Raw genomic sequence first — 15,379 nt, forward strand, 5'->3', positions numbered from 1 at the left:
GTGGCAGGCTGCTGATGCTGCTTTATGAAGAACTTACTGGGCTTGTGAGTATCTGGAGGAGGGAGGAGGCAGCAGGGAAGGAGGCTTTGCTCTGGATGGCTGACTTGCAGTACTGTTTGCAGCTCTCATGTGAGTCAGCAGCCTTCGATACGCTCAAATAACCTGAACAAAAATAGCCAACCATCTTGTGGTAAGCTTTGAAGTGAGATCTTGGTGAGGAATTACTGAGCTTAAGTGTTTTTTTTTTCCTCCTTAAAGAAAGGCTGATACCGGAGTCGAGGAGCTAGACAAAGAAAGCCCAACCCAGCACTTAACTGACATCATCTCTGCTGCATCTGTGCGTAGCCTAAACCTATAGGAAAGCAGCTGGAGCCCTTCCCAGTATATTATATATGTCCTGCTACCAAGCATTGCACTGCGGAGCCACGCCAGATGTATTTCACTGTGACATATTAATTTCTTTGCTTCAAATAGCGTGTGGCTAGGGATAATACACTTGGTGAAATATTGGAGCAAGAAACAATGCAACATAAAATAATGCTTTTCATTTGAGGACCTCAGAAACATGCACAATAAATCAAACAAATAGCCCAGTCTCTGCCTCATGTTGCTGCAGAACACGAGGGTGGAGGTGCTCGGACGGGGGCCTCGGCTCCGGGTGCCAACGGTGACTTTGGGAAGAGCGCAGGGAAAGGGTGAGCATTCGAAACCCTCCCCGTGAATGTTTCCCAACACCGACTTCCTGAAGCTCAGGCGTACCCCAAACCCAGTTGGGCTTTGACCTCTTTTTTTTAACCACTACTAACTTCTTGTTGGTGCTGTCAGGGAGCAGTAATAGATGCAGGATCTCACTCCTATGAGGCAGAGCTCGATGGAAAGCTCAGCGTGAGGTTGTCCATTACACAAACCTTTATCTGTATTAAATTTCACCTGCCTTGGTTCTCTTTTGTCTTCATGCTGGAATAACTTGGAGATCTTTGAGGGGAGTGGTGTATTTGTTACAGCATCCCATCGCTGGAGAGCTGCGGACCGCTAAGTCTGGAATTGCCTTTATTTGGGGCCAGTGGTGGGGTGCCTTGTTCTCATAGGGATTGGGAAGTTATCTGCATTGCATGTTTCAACACTGGAGGTTTGAGTTCTCTGGTTTTTAAGCAGCAAGAGAGAAAGAAGATGAGATTGTATGAGTGAGTTGGCTGTAACATTTCACATCTGATGTTAATGTGGACACCTTGGAAGAAGGTGGACATCGTGGGGGAAAAGGGCCATTGATGGGGTGGCAATACCCTGCAACTTGAAGGTGTTGTGTTCCATAAATACACGCTATAACTTGGTGATTCTTACTGCAGTCTGGATTTCAGAGCGGCGGTCAGAGGAGGTAAATTAAATCGATACAAGTTCCTGGTCCCATTAGTGCTGCAGCAAAGCGTTGGGCATATCAGCAGTTTGTGTTCTTAGAGCAACGCAGGAATTGTGTGATGTCTTACAGCCTGAGACAACGTGAAGCTTGTGACAGCTGAGTAATCGACTTTTTTTTTTAAAAAACTTGTGACTGGGCAAATCATTGTTTCAAGAGTCTAAATGCTGTTCAGCATTCCTGTTCAGGCCTTTGAGTTGACAAAGGCGGCATTTTCCTTTCATTTGGAACATGCCTGCAAGGTGACACATCAGAGCTTTGTAAGTTAGCATTTTATGCAACTGTTCAAAATCTCAAGAGGTTTAATTCTCTTCCAGTGTCTAGGAAATACGTAGTTTGTGTGCACAGGAAGTCAGCGTTGGGAAAATCATGGAGTGTTTTCCAAAGTCACATTTAGCTGAGCCATACTTTGCCTGGGTTTTCATGCAGTGCGTGAACATGGAAGTAGAGGCACTAATTCTCAAGAAGTTATTTGGTAATGCTGATTAAACCGAACCAACTTTTGACGTGAGCAGAATGCCACTGTTGATTCGGATTCGGTGTGCTGTCCAGTATGTTGTTCACAAAATAATGCTTTTCTTGTTGATTTTATTCTCAGTAAGGTATGTTGATGGAAAAGCAGAGGTCTGCTTGCATCTTTGATGCCTCAGGGTCAGGGAAAAACTGGTCAAAGTTTGAGGTGATGAGGGTGGCTGTGTCTGGGTAGAACTGAGCCTGTGTTTGGGTGTCAAATGCGTGCGGACTGTGTGGGGTTTATTTTTGGCCACAGCTTTGGTATATTAAGTTGTTTTTTTTTTGTATATTACCCTGCTCTCTTTTCAGGTGTCAGTTGGGAATGATCGGTTACTTTTAGGTGCTTGGTATCGTTACTTAGCTGCTGTGTTGCACTGCATCTCATAGATAAAGATAAAATACTTAACCTATTTGTTTATTTTTCATTTTCAGTGCTGATAACATGATGACCTGACAAGGTACAGGACGTCCTAACTATGCAGTGCAGGTACTGATGGGAAAGGATCCAATATGAGTGTAAATGATGTTGGAGGCAGACGACGCTTTGAGGATAGCGAGTACACGTTGCACATATACCCCGGGAGTATCGCAGAAGGGACGATCTATTGCCCCATCACCGCCAGAAAAACGTCCACGGCTGCCGAGGTGATCGATTCGCTCATCAATAAACTCCAGCTCGAGAAAACAAAATGTTACGTCCTTGCAGAAGTGAAGGAGTTCGGTGGGGAGGAATGGATCCTCAACCCTACGGACTGCCCAGTCCAGCGCATGATGCTGTGGCCTCGCATGGCCCTGGAGAACAGGATAAGTGGCGAGGATTACCGCTTCCTTCTGCGGGAGAAGAACCTCGATGGGTCCATCCACTACGGGAGCCTGCAGTCATGGCTGCGGGTGACGGAGGAGCGCCGCAGGATGGTGGAACGGGGCTTTCTGCCCCAGCCGCAGCAGAAGGACTATGATGACTTGTGCAGCCTGCCGGACTTAAACGAGAAAACGCTCTTGGAAAATCTCAGAAACCGCTTTAAGCAAGAAAAAATCTACACCTACGTAGGCAGCATCCTAATAGTTATTAACCCGTTCAAGTTTCTACCTATTTATAATCCTAAATATGTCAAAATGTATGATAACCATCAGCTGGGAAAGCTGGAGCCCCATATTTATGCCGTGGCAGACGTGGCCTACCATGCCATGCTTCAGCGGAGGAAGAACCAGTGCATCGTGATTTCGGGAGAAAGTGGGTCAGGAAAAACACAGAGCACAAACTTTCTGATTCATCACCTCACTGCCCTCAGCCAGAAGGGATTTGCTAGCGGAGTAGAACAGATTATTCTTGGAGCTGGACCAGTGCTTGAGGTAAGATGAAAATGATAGTGGTGTGGAAACTTTTAATGGTGTAAAAAAAAAAACAGCACACACACAACAAACCCAAGTAGTTGTGGTTTTATTACGTTTTTATCTAGTAAACACTGATAATAAACAGAGTTACAACAGAATGAGTAATGAGAGGGGGTAGCCTCTCTGCCTAAGGAACACTACGTGATTCAAAACAGGGAAAAGAATTGCAGTAAGTGGCTTTGACAGATTTATTAATGCATGTATTTTCACTCAAGTGTTCTTTCATACCAAGGTATCTCAGTGATTTTTCAGTTGGAAAATGGAAATGAAAAAACCTTTAATGAATTAACGGTGGCCTCTTACATAGTATGTTGCAAACTGAGCTGACGTCGGGTAGCGTATGGATAGCGTCGGATTTGGGTGGTTTTCTGTACCCGCAGCTTGACTGAGCTGAGGAATAGATCAAAAGTGATTTTAATAGTCAAAAGTTTATTTTCTAATAATTAGTGCTTGGTTTAGCCTGTGTGAGTGGGTACTTTATGAGGATTTCTCCTGGTGATGAAAGGAGATGAGATAACTGGATCATTAATGTCACAGGTATGAAACTCTACAGGTGGGATACGAGTAGTCATTAGTTAATTTGCTTTGAGCCAGCTGTGTAATTCTTGGAAACAGCCTCCCTTAGGATTGTCCATTTTTGCTTGCAGAAGGAGCTCTGTTGGTGCAGCCTGGCTGCGCAGGGCTCGGTGTGGGCGGCGGGCTCACATCGGCGTGGAAGAGCTGCCTCAGCTGGGCCAGGTTCCCTCCCGAAACCCGGGGCACAGGCTGGCTTTCTAAGAAAAGGCAGCTGCTGTCGGGCGGGGAAAACACTCCTCTCGCCTCAGAAAAGCTCGCAGTCAGCTCCCCGGTGGATTATTTCGAAGCGAACGTTCAGCTGTTATTGCAAACTGTGTTTTTGGCTGCGTCTGTGTGAGGGCTGCCTCAGTCAAAGAGGCAACCAAGCAAAATTCTCAGTCCGAGTGACAATGGTGAAACCTCTGCATGGATGTCACAGGAGCCCTGGCCTCACTTAGCTACAAACCTCTAGCAATTTCTCTGTGTGTTTTTCTTTTTAAGAAGGAAATGCTGGATTGCATTTTCTTGTCTTAAAAAATGGCTTTGACCGTGTCTTCTAAAAATAGTAAAACTCACGGTTTGGTTGGTTTGTTTGCATTTTATTTTGAAAACTATTTGTTTGGGAATATTCTAATTCCTGACAGTTGTCTTGGGATTTGTCCCTGAAGCACTGATGGTTCAGGGAATGGTGGCTGGTTCTGCTTTGGGGACAGAAGCTTGCATTCTTCAGCTCCGGCAGCTGTGCTTCTTTCTTGCACTTCAGCTGCCTCCAGGTCGCTCTGAGAAAGTCAGGTTAATCCAGAATTTCTTCTGGTCTGCCGCTTCAGTTCAAAATAGTCACAAATCAAGCAGTCTGAAAGATAAGATGTGCATACCTCTGTTTTTTCCCTGCTTCCTAAAATTGCCTAAAAAAGGGATCTTCAGAGATCAGCTCTCATGGCTTGTGTTACCCTGAGAGCAGTTTGCAGGTTGACCTCTTTTGATTCCTTCCATTTGTGGTTGATGCTAAACTTGTGCATCTCATTTACGTTTCCTCTTTCTTCCCATTCTTCTCCCTTTCTCCAGAAGCCTTCTTGGACCCTCTCATTCTCTCTCCTTCTGCTCATTCAAAATGAAATTGTGTTGGGCTCAGGCTTGCCTTTTGGGAGGCACATGTGCTGCAACATACCTGTTGGTGGGTCGACCCCTGTTATTTCGGGGCTGGAGCACAGCAAATCAGAGCGTGTTCGCTCCTGTCGAGCTCTCTGCCTGCTTGCAGAGCATTTCCAGCAGCACGAGCTCTTCCCCCCATCCCTGGGAATGCCTTTGCAGCCGTGCTCGCATGGAAGGAGCGGAAGCGTGGCCAACTTAAGGTTTTCTGCAGCTTCGCTGTTTTCCCAGGTTAGCCTTTTGGAATAGCCCAAGGCTATTGTTTTGTTGTGTTTTTTTTTTTTTTTTTCTTGCAGAGGTCATTACGAGATTCCTGTGAGCCTTGTCCAAGCTGTGCTTTTTGGGATGGCTGTCAAGGCAAGCTGTTATTGCCATCTAGGTGTGGTGGTGTCATCCAAGAGCCGTATACAGCAGCGGCTAGCACTGTGCATTGGACATGAGGCCACAGTATGCCTGCAGAAGGTCCATTTTCCAGTAGGGTATTAGTAGAGCTGAGTTGGCCAAAGTTTTGCTCTGCCTTTTTTAGTTTCAGTGCTAAATTCAGTTCTTAAGTTCAGGTGTTTTATGCAGATATCAGAGGAATAATTGCATGTGCAATTGAGTTCTGTTTCTGATCTACTTCATGCAGTACTACAGATGAAAACTTCATTACACTCAGCTTGATGTTCCATCAGGGACCCGGAGTGCATAGCTTTGCTGCTTAATTTCCATATAGATTGTTACTTTTCATTTAGATGCCAACCCTGATACTATTTAAGGAAGCATCAAGGAAGTGTGCCAGGCGTTCGTGTGCATGTAGGTTTGTATATATGTCCTTTAGTGAAACATTTTACTCCAATAATTTCTCTCTTTTTTTTTTTTTTTTGGAGAGAAATAAGCAACACACAGAACAAGAGATTTTTCCACTTCCATTTGCATTCCAAAAGCTGCGGTTAAAGGTTTGCTCTACAGAAAAGTGCTGTTATCGCAGGATTTTCCAGACACTAGTGTGTCTAACCTAGTGTAAAATAGCGGAACTCCATGGAATAAACATCACGTGCAAAGCGGTTGCTCCCCTCTAGTTATCTTGCACTGAAAAATTAAGGTATTTTGTGTGTATTATATGGTCTTTTAATGACTGTTGCCAGTTTTGTAACAATCATCTCTACCTTACAAATCTGTTCAAATCACTTAGGGTCCCACTATGATATTTCGTCCTGAGACGGAAGCAGAGGTGGGTTTCTTGAGGTCTTCCTATGCAGTGTAGCCACTCCTCACTCTTTTATCTTCAGGAGCATGTGCATTGGCAGAGCTGCTGCTCAGCCTCTCTTGATGGCATTAATTCACTGAATTAATTCACCTAACCCAAATATTCACAGCTCACAGTCCAAACTGAATAGGTCAGAGCTACTTGGCCAGAACTGTCCAAGCCTGATGTCATGGATTGATTGGAGTTGAGTGATTTTGGGGTGTTTTTTTTTCCTACACGTCGTTCAGCATCAAAACCTGTTCTTCTCCATGCTGTAATCACCAGACCGTTTTCCAACTTAGGTTTGGACTTGAAGCTTGCCAGTTTTGACAGAAATTATGGAATATTTGGGAAGAACATGCATGCAATAAAATAGGCACTTGCTCTTGATTCCGTTTCTGCTGCTTACACCGCACACGAAGCATTTATTCAGAACCACTAAGCTGTGGCTCTCCAGTATGGAGTCAGCGAACTGTGGCTCCAGAAGTTATGCAGGATCCGATTCCTTTTCAAGGGGAGGTTTTTAATAGTGCGTTATCTCTCCAGCAGGGGAGTCGATGGGGAGAAGTTATGGGACCCACTTTAATTCCCAGATAGTTGAGCTAGGGTATAATTAGCTAAGACTCAAGCATATAAAAGCACGAGCTTGTCTGAAATTAGATCTCTCTCTCCTATCTAAATAAGAGATGAAAATTGTGCCAGTGTTTGATATAAATACTAACCCGAAGGTGCAAGGTATGAAGGTGAAGTTAAGATTTTAGATATACGCTAATAGTTCAAGGGCTTATTACTTGTCAAGAACATTAGACATTTTTATTGCAAATGGGGCTTCATTACTTTCCATGTTGGGGGAAGACCAGGAAACCTAGGTCTCCTGTCTTTCTTTCCTTGGAACTCTTGACTTGAAAGGTGCAATGCACGCCACAGCCGCGCTTCACTCTCATTCGTCAAGGTCTGTTGGAGACGGATCATGGTCATGTAAACCTTGGGAGCCAGAGGCTAGTGGCTTCAGGGAATGTCCAGCTGGAAAATAGCCCTTGGGTGGCTCACCTTCATAAAATCATAGAGGCTTTCAGGTTGGTTCTAAGAGGCTTTCAGGTTGGTTCTAAGCTCCTCTAGTCCTAACTTTAACCTAGTGTTTTGAAAGAAAATCGGAATGTTACGGATTTTCTTTTCAGGTAGGGAGACCTGCTCCTGGTGGCTGCCTCAGCAGGGTGAGGAGGAAGGCAAGAGGGTCGGGTCTTCCTTTTTTTCTTACAGTGGCTTCAGACTAGGAATGCTTATAAGTTCTGAAGAGCTTTTCCTAGTGGCCATACAAACTTTGGGAGGCTAACTGGATTTTATTTTATTTCTTGAAAGCGTTCCTTTGGCTTTGGGAAAGTCATTATCCACTGCTATGGGTCTTGAGGAGAAGGAAGAAGTCTGTTTGGAAGCATCCCTGTATTTTCTGTTAACTTCTGGGGGTGGATCTCTGCAAGCTGGTACACAACAGCTTTGTAGACAATGCACGTTTGGTTTTTGCAAAGCATTTAATGGAGGAGTTCAAGTTCGTACTGTAGACGCTTGATCTTTGTGACGTGGCAGTAACTTCACTCTTGGGATTTTCTTCCAGATTTTTCCATTAAATGGTAGCAGCGTTTGAAATCTTGTATGTAGAGTTGTAATGCAGGAGCGTTTTCCCGTTAACTATCGTTTCATTCTACTTCTAATCAATACGAACTTTAAAAAGTTGTTTATGACAGTGGCTGAAGATGCTGGTTTCCCTTTAATTATATTAGCTAAAAACATCAGGATGAACTTTTATTTTCATAGTCTTAAATCTTGTACAGGTGGAAAGCCCAGCCCCAGCAGGATCATGAGTGTCCTCCTCCGCTCAGGACAGCGAGAGACAAACCGCACGTGTCAGCTCCACTGGAGTGGCCTGAGTGCAAGTTGATTTGTCAGACCATGTGATTTTTCTTTATTTCTCAGCATAAATGCAAACAGTAGTAAACTGCCCCCTGGCCCTGGTATGGCCACATGTCCCCAGGCAGGTTTGGGACATGCCCGGAGCTCCAGGAGCCTGCGCCGGATCGATCCAGCAGCCGGAGCTTTGCTGACATCTCAGTTGTCGCAAGAAGCACTGCAGCTACGAAAACCAGACGTGTTTTCTAAGCAGCTGTTTGCATGCATCTTAAAAATGTCCCAGTGGGGATTTCTCAATTGCTTTTGAAAAAAAAAGAATAACAAAAAGAAATGTTTCTGTGACAGGCTAACGATCACTGCTGGCTGTGGATGGGAGCTGTTGCTGTCATTCACTGATGTGTGGTTGCATCGTCTGTGCCAAAAAAAAAAAAAAAAGAATTGGTGGCTTGAATTGCGTTTAGAAAATAACAGCCAGCCTTTCGTAGTGGTGGCAATGCTACGTGCCTTCCCAATAGGTGGGGGGTTGTACTGAGATGTTACGAACAGCGCCGTAGCAATGTCTTTTTTTAATTTCTGGAACAATTTTACACCTCCAGCAGATCTGTGAAAGTTACAGCTTCAACCTTTAGGCCTGGAAGTCTAGCATCTTTTCTTTTTCTTCTACTTGTTAGATTGCTGGAGGAATACGTAAGCAGCAATTAAAAGGTATTTAATTTTATTGTATAGAACTTGGCCGTTGTCACGAGCAGGCTCCGTCCCTCCTCTTCCTGAGCTGAGTCAAGCCAGGGAGCTGCTCGCAGCAGTTGAGGAGCTGGCTGAGGCTAGGAGAAAACACTGCTTCCCTGCCAGAAGTGCAGTAGATGCTTCTGAATGCTTCAGAGCGCAACAAAGAGCTTTTGAATGGAGCAAAAAATCAGTGAGCTCCAAGATTTGGGCATGTGCTGGACCTTTGGGGTACCTGAGCAGCACGGGACAAGGTTGTCACCAGAAGCCAACTGCACGCAGCATTTCAAGTCATGAGGTTGTGCCAAGTGTCTCGAGAGGTTTTACATCTGAAATAGGGATTTACATCCGCTCTTTGCTTGCTCTTGATAACTTTTGGCCTGTAGTATGTACAATTATTACTGATCTCATGTGTGGTCTGAGTTAGGCATGGAAGTTTGGTGCAGCAGCTGGGATTTGAGCATTGCTTTCGCCTCTTCCAAATGCACGGGAAGGCCAGAGGGGAAACAGCTCGCAGAGATTATACAGATTATGTCTAATGTGAGAAGAATTCATGCAGGCCTCTGACAGCAGCAGCGACACAAAGGAGTCATACAGCAATGCCCATGCACTAAATGCTTTTCAGCAGTCCTTCCAAAATGCTGTTATTCTTTAGCTCGTGATATTTTACACTTTCTGCCTCTGTGTCAGAGTGTGCCATTCATCCACTTCTCCAGTTCGGAATTACTCAGTCCTTTTTCTTTAGAGGCTGTGGAACAGCCAGATTGACTGCATCGGTGGTGGAATTTGACTTTTCTTTTTCTCCATTATTTGCTATCCTCAGCAAATATTTCACTACCCCAATTCAAAAGCCATGTTATTATGTTCGAATGACGGAAATGGTGATTTCTGACCTGAGGTGGCTGCAGGAAAATCGATCAGTTACTAAAGCAGGTTTATGGGAAAGGGCCTTTTTCTCTACCCCTAAGAATAAGCAGCTATTTTGTTTCCCCTGGTGGAAACAACAAGTAAAGCCCTGACCTTGATGAGTGCAGTGCTTTTTATTGAACCTTCAAGTCCAAATATCCCGTTTTTTCCCCACGTCCTTGTCTTTTCCTCCCTCCTGTGTTCCTTAGCCCCCTCACCATCTTTTTTGGGCAAATTACTTTGCTTTGCCATTTGCTCTCATTCATACCCTTCCATTTTTATCCTCTTTCTTTAGTTTTCTTTCATTCTTTCAGGGTTTCACCTTTTTCCTCTACTGAGGTATATAATCCTGAGTCTGTCCCTAGCAGGGGGCCGTGTGTTCATGCTTATGTGCTACCATAGTGAATCCAGATTAATACTTCTGGTTTGAAAGCATGTGCATTGTCACCCTCAGAATTATTTTGCAGCAGCATTTTTTTAATTACGTCAGCGTTATATGGTATTAGAGGACTGTTGATTTTTCATTAATGCTTTTTTTTTCTTCTAGTGGCTTAGCCTGTATATTTCTTCAGTTTATCTGTTATTTGGTTTTGCGTTAAGCTTTTTATTTTAACCTGAATTTGAAAGCGCACACTTTATGAAGCTTTTCTTTCATTTCCACGAGATTGTGCAGTGATAACGTAGCACCTGGTAAGTGATGTTTTAAAGGAAGATCGAGCTGCTGCTACTCAGTGAGGCTTCTATGAGGACTCAGTATCGATAACAGAGGTGCAGAAGTCCCAGCCCTTATGTGGTTGGTACAGCACTGGAAAAAGCCGTGGTGTTCTAGTTACAGAATAATTGGTAATTAACGCAAAATAGCAGTTGATGAATTTTGGCTTTTTAATTGTTTCTGCTGTCCATGTGGCTGTTACAGGCACACAACACGAGTGCTCCCCATTAAACCTCTCTGGAGAGTGCAGGGTTTCGCTGCCAAACCCTGCGTGTTGCCCAAGGACCTGCGATAGCCCCTTGCCTGCTTGAAGACTCAGCTACAGCATCCTCCTGAGCACTGGGAATGCCAACACATTGCTTTCCAAGACAGCAGATAAAAGCTTCGGAGTCAAGTCTCAGTGTCCTCAAGTCATGGAATCACAGAATGGCTTGGGTTGGAAGACACCTAGAGATCATCTGGTTCCAACCCCCCTGCCCTTGCTATTTATAATATGGTAGCTGGTTTTGTTACTTCATTTTTGCTGTGCAGTGGAGACAGAGTAAGCATGATTAATTAACTATTTTTCTTCTAAATCAACCTTTTTTCTGTATAAACCTAAGCGACCAGGGCTGCTTTCAGAGTGGGTGCACATGCCTGGCTTTTGTTCCTGTTCCTCCTTTGCTTTGCTTCTCTGTATGAGCTGGGGCAGGTCTGCAAGCACTGTTATTTTTAAAGGTACTGTACTACCTAGCTGCCCTTGATGGGAATTAGAAGATAAGTACGCAAGCATATGTTACGGGGCGTGTATATATAGTACGTGTACGTTAGCAAGCAGTTCAGCACCGCAGGGAGCTGTTGTGCTGAGGGAAGCAGCCAAGGCCGAGTCCACACGTGTGTCTCCAGAGTTTTAGTTCTGATGAGCCCCAACCTGGTCCTGTGGCTGAACGCCTCCTATTGCACTGTACTCTGATAAAAACATGGATTTTGTTTGGGTCTGAGCGGTCTTGGAACACTGAAACTCAGGTGGGGATGGCCAGGAGGTTCCCTTTGAAGACCCACCTGGGAGCCAACTGAATCCACGCGACGTTTCTGCTTGATTTCCCTTACATCTTCCTGTAAGAAGAGCGAAGTCAGCGTGTTCTTTAATGACTGCAAGTAGAACATGAGCATCTGTGGGAATAATGACCATTATTTAGGTTTATATTTAAAAAAAAAAGTCTAAAACCAAGACTTACCAAATGAGCAGTTGTCACCATCTCATGGAGCCCTGAAGCTGTAGGTCTGCTGTTGCTCTGGTCTCTTCCGCAGCTTGGAGAAGATTGCTGCTTCGTCATGGTCCCAGCACCTGCTGAATACAAAGCCAAACAAAGTATGTCACGCGCTGACCAAACAGCTCTGCTGCTGGCGGTTTTAACAGGAATCAGATCAGTGAGTGGGGCAGCGCAGCGGGGCATAGGCAGGTAGCTGCTTAGCTGCTGCAGCCCCCAAAGTTAAATATTGCTCGGAGGTCAAGCCCAGTTAAAGCTGGGCATGTGGAGAGGGCGAGGGAACAATCCTTCCCCCAAATGATGTTCCACAAGGTCCTGTTCCTTCCCTACAGCTGGGAAGTCTGGGCTGCGCGATGAAGGCTTCACCTCATCCTTCCTCGTGTCCTTGGGAAGCAGAGTGAGCAGGGCAGGTGATGCTTCCCTGCTGGCCCATGGCTTTCAGTCACCTGGGGCTCAGGGAATCCCTCGTTTGGCGTCAGAAATCAGTGTGGTAGGTCTGGATGGACTTTAGGGGGTCTGTTGGACTACGTGAAGTCTGTGCTGACTGCTGTCAGTGATCTTGATCCAGGCAGCACCACCGGCGCGCTGCCTGCTGTTGTGCTCCCGGCTGCTAAGCCAGTAAGGGTTTCCTATTTTCAACCCTGCAGCAGTTCCATAAAAACTCAGCTTACAGCTACGTGACACTTAACATTTTTGGTATGACTGCAGAGCCGATGCAACGAACAGCGCCTAGAGGAAGGACCGGCAGTCATCCTCCGCGGGTGTGCTCGTCCAGACCCGAGATGAATAATTCAGTTCCTTCTTGCGAGAGCTGAGCAGGTTTCAGAGGATGTGTTTCAGTTTTCAAGAGTCTTAACCCTGACAACAGGCGTGGGTAAAGCCAGAATAGAACCAGAGATGTTGCAATGTTTTTTAAGAATTGAAATCATGTTCCGAACTTAGCCAAATTGGGGCAGTTTGCAGTTATGGAGAACCATTACTTACAGTCATGAGGGCTGATTGTGTCAGCTTCATTACAAAAGGTACCGAGAAACCATATAATCCACTAATCCTACTAGGAGAAGTAGGAATCAGGATTATTTCTGATTTTTTTAAGCATTTTTGGATGTGTTAAATACTTTTATCAAAGTGGTCAATTTAGTGTGGGGCAGTACAGTCTGCTATGGGCAGACTGGTAGCGGGGTGTACTGTAATGGTTGTCAAGCAGTTCCTATTAAAATACTTAAGAAGTGCTAATGCCACACACAAAGTATGAATTTCAAGAAAAAAGCGATTAAGAAAAAATTTAAGAGTGCATGAAATTTATTTTTATATATTTTAGGTGCCTTGCAGTGAATGAAGAATTATTACGTTCAGCCCAGCAGTGCAAAATCTGTAACTTTGTTTGAAAGGCCCTCACTGTGTCAAAAACTCCCCTCATTGCCACTTTCAGGAAAGCAAGGTTTTGCAGAGAGAGAGCACGTCTCAGAAAATGGGTGGCTGTACCAGTAACTGTGGGGGAAGAGGATGAGTTTGGTGGCAGGGAGAGAAAGCTGAAAAAAAAGCAATTTCTGGTTCTGAAAGCAATTTCTGGCCATAGTGCAATAACAAAATGTGGTTGTATTTTGTCAGCATTTTCCAGATCTGTAGCATCCTTGTGTTTGGTTGAAGGGAATGAAAGCAGAGACATGGGATTCCTATGCAGCAACTGTGGTAGGGATCAAATATCTGCAGATTGCCCCAAAGTAGGCAGATGTACTTACTTATTTTTCATCAGGATCGTGGACAAGGAGCTGCGTGAGGGACACCAGGTGAGAATGAAAGCAGGTGAATAAAAATGCTTGTGTCCAAGGTGAGGGCCAGGTGTTAAAGCCTTCATCTGCTTCAAATCTGAGGGCTGCCTTGGGAAGTGGAAGTGGTTTCAGGAGAGTTTGAGGAAGGAGTGATGCTGCGTGCTTGCCGGCGATAGCCGTAACTGGGCTTGCACATGCAAAAACTGGTCCAGCCTCTGGTTTCCAAAATAATTAAAGTTTACAGATGACCCTTGCGGCGTCAGCAATGCCGTTGTTCTGTGGAATTCTACCAAATTTGGAGGAAAGGATAAAATTCTGACGTCACCTTTTTGGTTCTTACATTTTTTTGTGATAGGCAACTTATAATGGTTCATAGTTGTTTGGTAGTACCACCGCATCCCTGTTGTTCCCTCCTTGCTCACATTGAACTGACTGAGGAAGAGATCAAGCTAATTTTAATAAAACATGAAACTAGTTTCTCTATTGCAGAATTCCTGCTTTCTTTATATTTGGAGTTACAGAAACGCAGGCTGGTGGGGGCAGATACAGGGGGCAATGCTGAGTCTCTCCGCTACAGGTGTGTGGGGTTCATTTAGGGATTTTCTTCCCACAGCTTCCAAATTTCACTGTGAAACTTCCGAATTTATGTGCTGCACTGGTGGCTTCTAATGAAGGAGATCTTGTTGCTCTAGAAAGTCATCCTGAGGAGCAGAAAATTCTGGTGTTTTTTGTTTGTTTCCAAAACATAAATGAAAATGTCAGAGGAAAGAGCGTCTGCTGCTGTTAATAGATACTTAGTGACAAATATCAGGCAAGTCAGCATTTCTTCCACCTCTGAATTGAGTGGGGCAAGCCCCACTTTATTTACAACCTGCAGAACCATATTCCTGTGTGCAGCTTGCATTTGCCGAGTGCTGCAGCCTGATCGACGACTCTGCCTCTCTCTGCCCTTTTGCATATGCTGCCAGCTTGGCGTTCTGAATTCTCCAGACTCTGCAGATCCTCGCCTTGACTGTAAATGCTCCTCACCCTGCAGATAAGAAGCGAGCTCTGAAGTGAGTACAATGAGACTTCTTGTAAGGCATTATTCAAGGGAGAGATATGAATCAGCTGCGTGGTAGGTGGAGTAGGCTGTGTCTGATGGAGCTGGGGAAGATTTGGGTTGCCTCCCCTAAGCAGGAAATTAAATGCCCTTCTGTGCAAGGCTTGTATCCACTCCTTAATTGAAAATAAACTCTGTGAGCTTTGGCAATAATGCTCTGCCATTTAGTTTAAGGCTCTGAAAAGGTAGGGGTGCCTTCTAGTAAGTTGTGTCCTTATTGCTGAAGTAACTCGATCATTTGCAAAAACAGAAAAAAATGTTGCGGGTGTCTCATCACAGCTGTGCTTCAGAGCAAGCCCTGAAATCACTGCTGTCAGACAGTGATGGTCTCATAATGCATAAAATGGATATTTTGCCTCTTGTGGATTAATCAAACCTCTTATTTTCACCAGAGTACCTTTCTGTTCTTGCTAAATTTTGTTTCTTCATTGTCTAGGCTCTAGCTCCAGTGATGCTAAAAGAGGAATGTATCCAAGGTATCTGCCTGAACTTTGCATTTGTGGGCCAGAGTTGTCTTGGTATTTGGAGGCCTCTGGGATAGCGGTAAACTTGCCAGCAGTTCATAAATTTTAGCCAGGCTTTTTACCTTAGTCAGGAAATTCATGTTTGAACTTTATTAAGGGGCTTAAGCTGGGATTCGCAGTGATCTAATACCAGCCTGCTGCCAAACGTAACATGCAATTTTTGCATTTGGTTGCTCTTGTTAATTCTAGCTCGCTCCCCTCCGTCCCAGAGCAGATGAGCCCTGCAGAAGG

General features: G+C 44.7%; 1 protein-coding gene across 15 annotated transcripts in view; it reads left to right on the forward strand.

Annotated features, from left to right (window-relative positions):
• The window catches only part of MYO9A (myosin IXA), a 187,948-nt gene that overhangs the window by 32,609 nt on the left and 139,960 nt on the right, over positions 1-15,379 (forward strand). For all 15 annotated transcript variants that reach the window (XM_080607332.1, XM_080607345.1, XM_080607335.1 and 12 more), the window contains one exon: positions 2,360-3,280. In XM_080607332.1, coding sequence (XP_080463458.1) covers positions 2,438-3,280 — 843 coding nt within the window. In that variant the 5' untranslated portion in view covers positions 2,360-2,437. Of the gene's footprint in view, positions 1-2,359; positions 3,281-15,379 lie in introns of those variants that run through there.

This window comes from Anser brachyrhynchus (genome assembly GCF_964034855.1).
Source record: "Anser brachyrhynchus genome assembly, chromosome: 11".
NCBI classification, from domain to species: domain Eukaryota; kingdom Metazoa; phylum Chordata; class Aves; order Anseriformes; family Anatidae; genus Anser; species Anser brachyrhynchus.